Source organism: Dendrobates tinctorius, unplaced genomic scaffold (genome assembly GCF_039654945.1).
Source record: "Dendrobates tinctorius isolate UK_male_01 unplaced genomic scaffold, ASM3965494v1 ptg000312l, whole genome shotgun sequence".
In the NCBI taxonomy this organism is placed as follows: Eukaryota; Metazoa; Chordata; class Amphibia; order Anura; family Dendrobatidae; genus Dendrobates; species Dendrobates tinctorius.
In genome coordinates this window covers 5,387,193-5,401,301 of record NW_027361979.1, presented here as the reverse complement: position 1 = coordinate 5,401,301, position 14,109 = coordinate 5,387,193, and the positions used below count along the sequence as shown (strand labels likewise).

Genomic DNA, 14,109 nt, shown 5'->3' with positions numbered 1-14,109 from the left:
TGCAATGCAATTCATATACTGCATCTTACGTGTTGCTTTTCTACCTCTTTACTGTGCACCTAATTTCCCTTTGTATTTTATCCTGTGTGACTGTTGTTTGATTGCGCCTTGGTTTTCTTCTATTTGTCCAGCAGGTGTTACCCTTTTACTCCTGCACCTTTCCTCCCAAGGGGGATGGTGGGAACTGCGTAAGGTTTCATAGGAGCACAGTGAGGTACGCGACCCAGCCATCTCCACCAACAGGGGTAATCCTGGGTTTAGGGACATCCTAGTGCTTCCCTAAAATAAGGGACAGTAAAGGGTCCCTTATCTTTGACTTTCTTACTGTCACAGCGTGACACACGTCACACAAGAAAAATGCACATGTCAAACGCGCACAGCACACATGTCATGCAAGTACTATACACATAAGTCACATAGGCACTATACATGTGTCACACAGGCATTGTGTACACATGTCACACAAGCATAGCACACACAGAATTTAAAAGGCAAATGTTGAGGTAGTGTCAAGCCTTGGAATTCGATACGGCAGTCCTGTGCTCTTCTGTCAGTGTCTCTTCCACTGAGCCACAGAACATTCTTTCTCTGTCTGGATGATGACTACCTTTTGCCTTTCGTCCATTACTTTCTGACAGCAGGTGTTTTCCATTTGTTTTTTTGCCTAGCCTATCACACTGCAGGTGCTTCTATTTAAACTTCCCCCTATTTGTATTCTCTGGTGGTGATAGATTCATTTAGATGTTCTTACAGTCTATTAATGTTTTGGTGCCAGTCTATGAAACTCCAGGGATTCTGCTTTACCCTTTCTTTGCTATACTTTGCACCTATCTTCTGCCATCTCCTAGTCTATGGCTATGGCTATCTCCTCACCCGCAAGTGCCACTGGAGACTGCAGAGTCAGGGTAAATAGTCTGTACAGGAACCGGCAGGGTCAGTTGCAGTTTTTAGTGTATAACCTATTTTCCTGAGTGAATTGTTACACAGGCATAACAACAGGTAGTAGGTGTAATGTACGTTTGTGGATTTGCCAGAAACAGGAAAGGCGGAGATACTATAGGGTGCGTGGCTCAGGGTTGAGAGTTTTATTAACTGCAATAGGAACAGCGTTGGACTGAAGCACCTTGGGCCCACCAGAGAAGATCATTCTTGGGGCCTACTATATAGCTACATAGAAATAAATACAAGACCACCAATTGTGCAGTAAAACACGCTAATATCAGGGTATAATTTAAGGTAGTACACGTCTTAATGATATAGCAGGGGTTGAGGTAGACCCCCTCATGAATATAATGTAGCCCCTTCATAGAATATAATGCAGCCCTCATATAGTATAATGCAGCCCACCTAATAGAATATAATGCAGCCCCCTCATAGAGTATAATGCAGCCCCCCATAGAATAAAATGAAGCCCTCATATTGTATAATGGAGCCCCACAGAGAATATAATGCAGCCCGCCTCATAGAATATCATGCAGCCCACCTCATAGATTATCATGCAGCCCCCCTTATAGAATATAATGCAGCCCACTTGATAGGATATAAAGCACCCCCCTCAAAGTATTATGTAGCCCCCCACAGAATATAATGCAGCCACCCTCATAGAATATAATGCCACTTCCTCAGAGTATTATGCAACCCCCCCATAGAATATAATGCAGCCCTCATATAGTATAATGCAGCCCCAACATAGAATATAATGCAGCCCACCTCATATAATATAATGCAGCCCCCCATAGAATATAATGCAGCTCCCCTCATAGAATATAATGCAGCCCCTTCATAGAATATAATGTAGCCCCCTCATGTAGTATAATGCAGCCCTCCCCCATAGAATATAATGTAACCCCTATAGAATATAATGCATCACCCCTCATAGAATATAATGCAGCCCCCCATAGAATATAATGCAGCCCCCCATAGAATATAATGCAGTCTCCCTCATAAAATATAATGTAGCCCCCCAAAGGATATATTGCAGCCCCCCTCATCGAAAATAATGCAGTCTGACAGTAGTATGGTCAACACGTTCAGGATGGGACAGTGGCTTGTCCCCTGATGACGCGGCAATTGCGGTGAAACATGTTGAGGGGACTAGTGCAATAAATTTGTATGTCCTATTCTGCCAAATAGGTGTTAGTATCTCGGGGTGTTACACATTAAGCATAAGAAATTGAGCACTTTAATGATAACAAATTTAGACAAATTAGGGACCTTATTTTTTAGACCCTAAAGCAATTTTTAACATTAATATAATAAAAGTTAAACTTTAGGCCTTGATAGTAAGCGTTTATTTGGGGTTCTCCCCAGCTTGTTAATAATTAATGCATCCCTCCGAAGCCTTTTTCTATCCTCAAATTTGGAGTTTGTCATCTAAGAAAAATGGACATGTCTACATGAATTTTGCACAGACACACGGTCGGTGAAAATCAGAGACATGTGAACAGCCCCTAAGCTATAATGGATTTAGAAAACAAATAATGGGGACGTGTTGTATCTGAGAAAAACACAGACAGATCATGTACATGCAATATGTCTGTATGAGATCTAAACACTGATACTGCACCTGGTGCCGATACAACTAAAGAAGCTATCTGGTGAAAACACAGTGATGAGCTATTCATGGGATAAGTCATCAATATTAGATCGTGGTCAGATTCCCATGCTGATCAGCTGTTTGTGGCAATATGTAAACACTGTCCATAGAGCTGCAAAGTGCGGGAGCTGCAGGCGCTGCCGGGTACCCAGCAGTGCCTTCTACACATTCAATGGAACTACCACTGCAGCTACATTCATCATTATATCTGACCCAACAGCAGATCAATGGTGTGGGGACTGGATAGAGACCCCATCAATCTCAAATTGATTACTTAACCCGTGGATAGGTTATGAATCAAGTTGTGACTGTCCAACACCAACAGATTATACAATTTCTCACATAGAAGTGAGATAGTGATACAAACACATTTTAGAAATCTTTCCATTGAATCCATTGTAGTTCTGCTGTTCTGACTATAGTATGGTCTGGGAGCGATGGGACAAGGTTTCCTGGCCAAATGTTCTGCTTATCTGAGAGAGGTGAAGGATTTCTGGTTCCCTCCCCCTCAGTCTGAGCATAGCTCTCCTCAGGGCACTGCAGTGTAGTGAGGCGCTGCCAGACACAGTAGGGGACAGGAGCAAACAAGGTCTCCCTTTTGCAGGTCAGTGGGGAGCAGATCTGTCCTTTCTCCTACTGCTAGTGAGGCTAGTAATGGCCGCACAGGCACCAGGCTGCTCTCCAGCAGTAACAGACATAATGAAGTGAATGAGCCTATCACCAATGACGAGCAGTCTTTCTGCCTGTGTGGCCCATTACTAGCACTCACTATGAAAGCAATGGCTATAGTAGCGCAAACATTTTCCTCACCTCTCTTTAGTCTGCGGCTCCCAGTTACTGCGCTGCTGGCATGATACTGATCTTGACATCTCCTACATGCTCCTCTCATGCCGGTAGTGTGAGAGTCTGAGAGGCCTTCTTCTGGAGATGAATGAAGCCAGATCATTTATATTTAAAGGTGCAGCATGTCTAAAGCATGAGGCAGCCCAATACTGTCTCTAAGAGACCAGCCTGAGTGGCAGTGAATATTCTTCCTCTTTAATAGATCGCTACTAAAGAGAAATGAATGCTCACTGATCTCCATGCCCATGGGCGTGGAGAGCAGTGAATTTTCATTTCTCTTTAGCAGCGGGCACAGAAGTTTGCCGCACCAGCCGGCTTCTGCCTTCTGTGACCCGCTGCTTCCTTCCCCCCACTCACTGGCTGAGTAGTGTGCCGTTGGGGCAGCTAGAGCCCTAGGCAGCTGCCAGCCCTGGATGCCAGCAGATGTCAGTGCCTGGGCCCACCAGAGGATTCTCCAGTTCTCTGGTGGGCCAGTACGACCCTGAATATGAACCATGTAGTGTGGAATATACAACATGTAATATTCATTATAGGTTATACCATCAGAAAATCATGACACATACAGTAGTTATTACTTCTATTGTTTCATTTTTTTTTCCTTTATATTTATTTGGGGATTTTATTTCATTATTTCTTGCTTAGTTATATAATGAAGAGATTTTGGACTTGTTTGATATCTCCCGTGACCCAGATGCTCGGCATCGAAAATCCAATATCCGCATCCATGAAGATGCCAGTGGTGGAATTTACGTCAGTGGAGCAAGCACTCGAAGTGTTAATTCTGAGGCTGAGGTGAGCCATGATTATATATTTTTTTCATATGATAGTTTTCTGTTTGTCCTTTTTTCTGTTTACTGTGTTAATCTGCATACCGCTTCAGACAGTAACTGCTGCATTGGCCTGTGCTCCCCTAAATTATAGCCGCCCTGGAAAGATGTCCACACACACATACATTCATGCTATTCACACCTTCATAGTGGAACTAAATACATCTGTGACTGTGCTTTGGGTAACATTCATAAAGCTAAAGAATCACCTGTGAGAGAGATCGGCAATATCTCTTGTAGTCGAAGTCCCCAAAGCAAGCCCCACAGAGAAGGAAGAAAGGAGCGGCGGGTTAGAAATTTCACCTTTGTCCACTTTTGTACATACTGTAGATCCTTATGTTGAGGCTGCTTTGCTAAGGGCATTCCACGCCCATGGGAGGCTCACATTGTGCCCTCTACTAGAGATCGAGCAATGAATACTCACTGCCCTCCACACACATAGTCTCGGCGTGCAGAGCAGTGAGTATTCCGGCAGCTGTCCTCTGCTTGTGAGCAGCGCATGACGTCCCTGCCATGTGCTGCTTACAAGCATAAAGCAACTGCTGGCACCAGAACAACACGAAGTGCGGGAGCGCAGAAAGATAAGTGTAATGTTTATTTTTTAAATGTTTTTCTGATGGGGCCATGCATACAAGGATGGGGCCATGCATACCAGGACGGCGATGGGGGCCAATCATACTAGATGTGTGGCGGCGTCTCGGTGTTAGATGCCATAGGGAACAAGTGTGTTGTGGATGGATTAACTAATTTGGCCCTCCATGTACCAAATCTGATGTTGTACAGGCAGCGTGTATCACTTTTTGACACTTTTTAACTGTAATGGATGATTTTACTGTGATTTATACGCTGAATTTTTTATATGTAGTGCAATTAACGTTATAAATGACATTGCATGAATTGCAATTAATCAATTGTTTGATGTTATAATTCAAAGTATCATTAGGATTGGAAAAAAAACTTTTGTATTAATAATTTGATTACAAGTCCTACAATTAGTACTGCTGCATTTAAAAAACCTTACAGTGTAGCCATTTTTTTATATTATAGATAAAAACGTCCTACGTTATAATATATTCGCAAGTGTGGGAGGATGCACATTCAACTAGTATGTATTGCGTCGTTACCTATTTGCCGGCTCCCTTCTTCTGAAATACACGCTGCCGGACAATCAAAGCCGGGCACCTGACGTTGGCGTGGTGGCATATGGCAGTGACGTCATGCGCCATGGCTGGGATTCCGAAGTTATCTGTTAGCTCATGTACTGGCTGTGGAAGAGGACACCACATGGCGGGGCAGCAAGGGGGGAGGTGAGAGTAATCGTTTTGTCTTGTGTTGGAGAAGATCAGAACAGGGAGCATTATCCCAGGAAGGGGATCAGGATGGGGCACATTACCCCAGGAAAAGGACCAGGATGGGGCATATTATACAGAGAAGGGGACCATGATAGGGGACATTATACCAAGAAGGGGCCCAGAATGGGGCACAATATATCAAGACGGGAACCATGATGGGGCACATTATCCTAGAAAGGGGCCCATAATGGGGCACGTTATATCAGGAAGGTGCACATTATTCCAGAAAGGGGACAAGGTTGGGGAACACTTTTCCCAGTTAAGGGCCCAGAATGGGGCACATTACCCCAGGAAGTGGACCAGGATGGGACACATTATCCTAGGATGGGACACACTATACCAGGAAGGGAGAACAGGATGTAGCGCATTGTTGCATTAAGGACAACTGGATTGGACACATTACCTCACAAAGAGGACAAGGATGGGACACATTACATCAGAATGGGACTAGAATGGGGCACTTTTTCATAGGTAGTGGCCCAGGATGAGGTACATTATATCAGAATGGTGCATTTTATCTCAGGAAGGGGCTGAGGATGGGGCACTTTATCCTTGGAAGGTGACCAGAATGGGGCACATTATACCAGGAATGTGCACATTATCCTAGGAATAGGACCAGCATGAGTCATATTATCCTAGGAAGGAGCACATTATCCCAGGAAGGGGACCAGAATGGCTCATATTATCCTAGGAAAGGCCCCAGGATGGGGCACATTATCCTTGGGAGGGGACTAGGATGAGGCAAATTACACTGTGCAACAAATTTCAGGGAAGTTCTTGTATTTTGACGCAGACAAAAAACATTTCATTGTCCGTCCACTCAAGACAGCGGACACCAAATTTATGGCGGATTCTCAAAAAAACGGATCCAACGGATGACCATCCGTCAAAATCTGCCGCCAATGCAAGTCAAAGTGAAAAAAACGGATCCGTAAAAAAAAATGGCGGATCTGTTTTTTTTTTAAAAACAGCGGATTTTGACTGATGGCAACAAACGGAAATGTGAAACAGGCCTAAGTTATGCTTACGTGCTTGTCTTGCATTTGCTCTGCTGCCACGTGCTGGTCTTTTTTCTGTATGACAGCCTGCAGCTATTTAATTCTTGTACATGCCTTTCACTTCCGGTTCAGAGGTCACGCCTTCTCTTCCTTCTAGCAGCCATTGTAGTTTCACTTTCACCTGGGAGAGACATGCTTGTACCGAACTGTGAAAGGCATCAGTTTTTTGAACACCTTGCTCTACCACATTGCTGTACCACTGTGCTGTATCACTTCGTTAGCACTCTGCACGTCTGGAGAACCTATTGTATTACCAATCATACGTTGTATGTCCAGATTTCCAATTAAACAAGTCTGGTGTGCATTATCTATCCGGACACTGAGCAACATGGTCCTGTCTGCCCTGCATTGAGGAAACGGAAGGTAGGAATCTCTCTCAGTCCCAATCAACTACACCTCCATTGGCCTCATGTGGGGACAGAACACCTGCAGTCTCCTCACTTGTACGGCATGTCCAATAGGTATAGAAGGATAGATATTTCTGTTGTGTAGTAAAACAGCCATCAGACTTAAAGGGAATCTGTCACCCTTTTTTTGGAATTTGAGCTGCCGTCATTAACATCAGGGGCTTATCTACAGCATTCTGTAATGCTGTAGATAAGCCCCCAATTTAACCTGAAAAACACGTTAGATTATACTCACCCAGTGGGTGGTCCGGTCCGGTGGGTGTCGCGGTCCGGTCCGGTGCCTCTCATCTTCATACGATGCCGTCCTCTTCTTCCCTTCCTGTAGTGGCTCTGGCGCAGGCGCACTGCTCTTCCCTGTTGAGGGCAGAGCAGAATACTGCAGTGCGCATGCACCAGACCTCTCCCGATGCCTGCGCACTGCAGGACTCTTCTCTGCCCTCAACTGGGCAGAGCAGTGTGCCTGCGACAGAGCCATGACAGGAAGTGAAGAAGAGGACAGCATCGTATGAAGATGGGAGACGCCGGACCGGACCGCGACACCCATCGGACCAGACCGCCCCCTCTGGTGAGTATAATCTAACGTGTTTTTCTTATCTTTCAGGTTACATCGGGGGCTTATCTACAGCATTACAGAATGCTGTAGATAAGCCCCTGATGTCAATGCCGGCAGCTGATAGTCCAAAAATAGGGTGACAGATTCCCTTTAAAACTGATGAGTCAATGAACAGTCGCCATTTCTTCGGGTCATGTTCGCATTCAAGAGCACCAAACAACTCCAAGACATCATTGCAAAAGGTTAAACTGTCGACATGGTTGAAAAATTGAATAAGGTCTTCTTGACAAGTGCGAAAAACAGAAACTCTTGTTCCTGGTAATAAGAGATTTTGTTCTTGAAGCCTTGATCCCAATAATTCTGCCTGCCTCTTTGACAATTTCAAATCTCTGATCAAGTCACTCAGATCAGCTTGACTGAACATATGTGGATTAGATGTAGAAGGCTCAAAGTCTGGGTGTGCAGCAGTTTCATTTTCCACTGACATTGTTAGTTCATCTTCGTCGTCCTCCATTGTCCATACTTTGGGTGGCTTTGGAACACGAAGACTTTTATCGTGTGGCACTGGTCTTATGGCTGAAGGAAGATTAGGATATTCTATTCATTTCTTGTTCTTTGCTGAATATCCTGTTACATTTGTAAGGTAGTAGTAGCAACTGTTACATGGTCTCTCTGCTCTCTCCATATCATTGGGACAGCGAATGGCATTGAAGGTCGTGATTAGTGTTGAGCATTCCGATACCGCAAGTATCGGGTATCGGCCGATACTTGCTGTATCGGAATTCCGATACCGACTTCCGATATTTTTTCAATATCGGAATTCGGCATCGGAATCGGAAGTTCAAAGTTGATTGACAGACTGACGTCATCATGATGCGCGGTGTGTGCGCATCATGATGCGCCGTCATTTCGGGCCTTCCGGGGGTCTCTGCCGGCCTGCCAGGGGGCTGTGCCGGCCTGCCGGGGGGGCTGTGTGGACTGCCCGGGGTCTGTACCGGCCTGCCGGGGGGCTGTGCACCCTGTGGGGGTCTGTGCCGGCCTGCCGGGGGGCTGTGCCAGCCTGCCGGGGGGCTGTGCCGGCTCCGGGGGGCTGTGCCGGCCTGCCGGTGGTCTGTGCAGGCTCCGGGGGGCTGTGCCGGCCTGCCGGGGGGCTGTGCCGGCCTGCCGGTGGTCTGTGCAGGCTTCGGGGGTCTGTGCAGGCATCGTCCGATGGGACTACAAGTCCCATCTGGCGATGCCTGCTACCATGACAGTGATTGACACATTAGCCAATGATGGGACAGTAGTAGTCCCATCATCCGGCTAATGTGTTAAATGTTAAAAAAAAAAAAAAAAAAAAAAAAAAATACTACATACATACTACATGCATGCTACATACATACTACATGCTACATACATACTACATATATACTACATACATACTACATACATGCTACATACATACTGCATGCTACATACATACTACATACATACTACATGCATGCTACATACATACTACATGCATGCTACATGCATACTACATGCATGCTACATGCATGCTACATACATACTACATGCTACATACATACCACATACATACTACATACTACATATATACTACATGCATGCTACATACATACTACATGCTACATACATACCACATACATACTACATACATGCTACATACTACATACATACTACATACATACTACATACATACTACATGCATGCTACATGCATGCTACATACATACTACATGCATGCTACATACATACTACATGCATGCTACATACATACTACATGCATGCTACATACATACTACATGCTACATACATACTACATACATACTACATACATACTACATATATACTACATGCATGCTCCATACATACTACATACATACTACATACATACTACATATATACTACATGCATGCTACATACATACTACATGCATGCTACATACATACTACATGCATGCTACATACATACTACATGCTACATACATACCACATACATACTACATACATACTACATACTACATACATACTACATATATACTACATGCATGCTACATACATACTACATGCTACATACATACCACATACATACTACATACATGCTACATACATACTACATATATACTACATGCATGCTACATACATACTACATACATACTACATGCATGCTACATACATACTACATGCATGCTACATGCTACATACATACCACATACATACTACATACATACTACATACATACTACATATATACTACATGCATGCTACATACATACTACATGCTACATACATACCACATACATACTACATACATGCTACATACATACTACATATATACTACATGCATGCTACATACATACTACATGCTACATACATACTACATATATACTACATGCATGCTACATACATACTGCATGCTACATACATACTACATACATACTACATGCTACATACATACCACATATATACTACATACATACAATACATTCATACAATACATACATAGACATACAGTACATATAACATAGAGTAACATACTTACCAATACTTGTCACATTGTTCCCCGAAGCCATTGTCTTTTCCGGAATAAATATTAACATAACAAACCACAAAAATACTCACCCACGATCCGAAGCAGTCCACGAGTGTGTCCCACGACGATCTTGGGTAGAGAACTGCAGCATCAGATGATGCTGCCGTTCTCTACGGGCTGCAGGAATCCAGTGACGGAAGGTAGGTATCCTTCCGCACTGTATTCCTCCGCCACTTAAAAAAAAAAAAGTCCCTAGTCTCACTTTATGCCATTGCTTCCCACACAGCAATGGCATAAAGTGAGACTAGGGACTTTTTTTTTTTTAAGTGGCGGAGGAATACAGTGCGGAAGGATACCTACCTTCCGTCATTGGATTCCTGCAGCCCGTAGAGAACGGCAGCATCATCTGATGCTGCAGTTCTCTACCCAAGATCGTCGTGGGACACACTCGTGGACTGCTTCGGATCGTGGGTGAGTATTTTTGTGGTTTGTTATGTTAATATTTATTCCGGAAAAGACAATGGCTTCGGGGAACAATGTGACAAGTATTGGTAAGTATGTTACTCTATGTTATATGTACTGTATGTCTATGTATGTATTGTATGAATGTATTGTATGTATGTAGTATATATGTGGTATGTATGTAGTATGTATGTAGCATGCATGTAGCATGCAGTATGTATGTAGCATGCATGTAGTATATATGTAGTATGTATGTAGCATGCATGTAGTATATATGTAGTATGTATGTAGTATATATGTAGTATGTATGTTGCATGTAGTATTTATGTAGTATGAATGTAGCATGTATGTAGTATGTAGTATGAATGTAGCATGTATGTAGTATGCATGTTGTATGTATGTAGCATGTAATTTTTTTTTTTTTTTTTTTTTTTTTACATTTAACACATTAGCCGGATGATGGGACTACTACTGTCCCATCATTGGCTAATGTGTCAATCACTGTCATGGTAGCAGGCATCGCCCGATGGGACTTGTAGTCCCATCGGACGATGCCTGCACAGACCCCCGAAGCCTGCACAGACCACCGGCAGGCCGGCACAGCCCCCCGGCAGGCCGGCACAGCCCCCCGGAGCCTGCACAGACCACCGGCAGGCCGGCACAGCCCCCCGGCAGGCCGGCACAGCCCCCCGGAGCCTGCACAGCCCCCCGGCAGGCCGGCACAGCCCCCCGGCAGGCCGGCACAGCCCACCGGAGCCTGCACAGACCACCGGCAGGCCGGCACAGCCCCCCGGCAGGCCGGCACAGACCACCGGAGCCTGCACAGACCCCCTGGCAGGCCGGCACAGCCCCCCGAAAGGCCCGTACAGACCCCAGAGAGGCTGTACAAGGGCAGGAAAGGGTTTTTCTTATTCCGATACCGGAAGTCCCATAGACTTGAATGGGACTTCCGGTATCGGAATCGGCGATACCGATACTTTTTTTAAAGATCGGCCGATACCATCCGATACGATACTTTGAAGTATCGGACGGTATCGCTCAACTCTAGTCGTGATCCATTAAGCCATGCTCTAAGTATGTCAGTATTGTCTTTTGATTCCTCCCCTGCCCAGGAGATGTGGTATGCTCCTTACACGGTCAGCCGAATGATTCACTGCCCCTGCACAGAATTCACATAATAAGTGCTTGCATATGTGTAGATTAGCGATTTATGATATTTCAGTGGAAAATTCAGAATATACTGTTTCAGAAAAAGTTCATATATATTTTAGATTTTAGAATTATAGCAGAATATTATAATGTTTCGTATCATTTCTCAAAAACGTTATATGATAAGAAAAATCTGAAGTCATTTCTGAAATCAGCATGAAAAAATCTATCAGGAACACTCAAAATTGTCAGAGGGACAAAACCTTGGTAACACAGCAGATTGGGGCACATTATCCCAGAAAGGAGACCAGCATGGGGTACATTATCCTTGGAGGGGTCCAGGATGGGGCACATTATATGTAATACCTGTGGCACCTCAGGGTCCGGTTGCCATGGTGATATTGCCTCCCTCTAAAGGGTGATGTCATGCCTGGAGGCAGGGGGGGTCCACATGCCAGGTAACACAGTGTACATGTCAAATCCTGCCCCAGGCCAGAAAGGGGAGCTTCCTTATAAATTCTGGCCAGCAGGTGGGGTTAGTGAGTCAGAAAGAAGTCAGCTGAGAGAATAAAAGGGAGCTGTCATGGAAACAGGAGACAGTTGGAGTTGGTGACAAGACAGTGAGAGAGGAGAGTTGGCAGTTGGTCTGTGGAGAGGGAAGGGACAGGAGCAGACAGAAGGGCTCTGGGGAACTAAAATTGCATATGGCTGACCACAGAGCGGAGCGCTGATAAAAAGGGACGCCAGAGTCCTTGGCTGGGTGGGTGCTTTACGCCCTGACAGCCGAATCTGGAGGGCAGGGGACTGCAAGCTCCCTGGCCACACCGAACACCTGAAGGCACGGCAGCAGACCAAGAGCCCGGGGCTGACAGTGAAAAGGTCAGTGCCTGTGACATAAGCTCACGCTGTCTGCCATACAGGTTAGAAATCATCACGCAAGAGAGTGCCCAGTTTAGCTACAAGCAGCAGAGACCCGAAAAGAGAGCGCAGAAGGAAGGTCCCCAACCTCACCTGTCAGGTTGGGTCCCCTGAATGCCTCCAGGCAAGCCGGACTCAATCCGTCATCTGTAGTTGGTACCCCAGATTGCATCTACTTTCAAGTAAAAGGTAAAGAAAACTGCACCTGTCTGTGTCCTTCACTTACTCTCTGCACCCCAGCGTTCACCACCATCTGAACAATCAAATATATTTGCCCTGGGGCCCCTCTGAGGAGCTGATACATCTTTGCTGCGTCACCATCAGCAACAGTGGACCAAAACAGCAGCGTTGGCCACCCATTGCTGAACACCACGGGTGGCGTCACAATTAAACACGACATACTGTAACTATCCTTTTATGACACAGCCAGGGCCACGGAAACGGATCACGTCCCCGTGACCTCCCCCATAGAACTGTCCGGTCTGATTCCAGGTACCCAATGGCCCTGGTGGGCGCGTCATACCCACAAACCAAAATATTTCATTTAGATTTTACGTGATATAGCAACACAAAGTATTAATTGTGAAGTGTAAAGGAATTATTACATGGTTTCCTAATTATTTAAAAAATATAAATCTGAATATTGTGGCATGCATTTGTATTTAGCACCAGAGTCAATACATTGTAGGACCTCTTCTCACTGTAATTACTGCTGCAAATCATTTGGGGTATGTAACTACCAGCTTTGCGCACGTAGAAGCTGAAATGTTTGCCCATTGTTATTTGCAAACTAGCTGTAGCTCAGTGAAATTGGATAGAGAGCATCTGTGAATGGCAATTCTGAAGTCATGCCACAGATTCTCAATGGGATTTAGGTCTGGACTTTGCCTAGGCCATTCAAAAACATGAAGCATATGCTTTGATGTAAACCTTTCCATTGTATCTCTGGCAGGATGACTAGGGTCGTTGTCCTGCTGGAAGGTGAACCTATTGCCCAGTTTCAAGTAATTTGCAACTTCTAACACAGGGGTCCCCAACCTGTAGCTCGGGAGCCACATGTGGGTTGCTGTCCCATGAATTGTGGCTTGCGACTGTCTGCCAGCTTGGTGCATTAGCTCCAGGTCTAGCAAACAGGTATGAAGAGCACAGCTCAAAATGATGAATTTTGTGATTAGCCCTGCACAGAAGTGCAGATCTGGATGCACATTTACTGGTCTTAGGGCTTTAGAGATGTTTTAGGTATGGTACGCTGGAGGATGGAACTACCTGTTAGAGGAGGTGCTCAAAGCTGGATGTGACAGTATGTTGGGAGTGCTTGATGGGAGAATACTTAATGGGGGTATTGTGGGAACCCCTGTATCTCAGTGCACTGGTTTGGAGTGATTTCTGTGGAAAAGCTTTGGTTATCATTATA

General features: G+C 45.0%; 1 protein-coding gene across 2 annotated transcripts in view; it reads left to right on the top strand.

Moving 5' to 3' along the window:
- The window catches only part of KIF21B (kinesin family member 21B), a 461,259-nt gene that overhangs the window by 84,243 nt on the left and 362,907 nt on the right, over positions 1–14,109 (top strand). For both annotated transcript variants that reach the window (XM_073561060.1, XM_073561059.1), the window contains exon 4: positions 4,082–4,231. In XM_073561060.1, the coding sequence (XP_073417161.1) occupies positions 4,082–4,231 (150 nt within the window). The remainder of the gene's footprint in view (positions 1–4,081; positions 4,232–14,109) is intronic.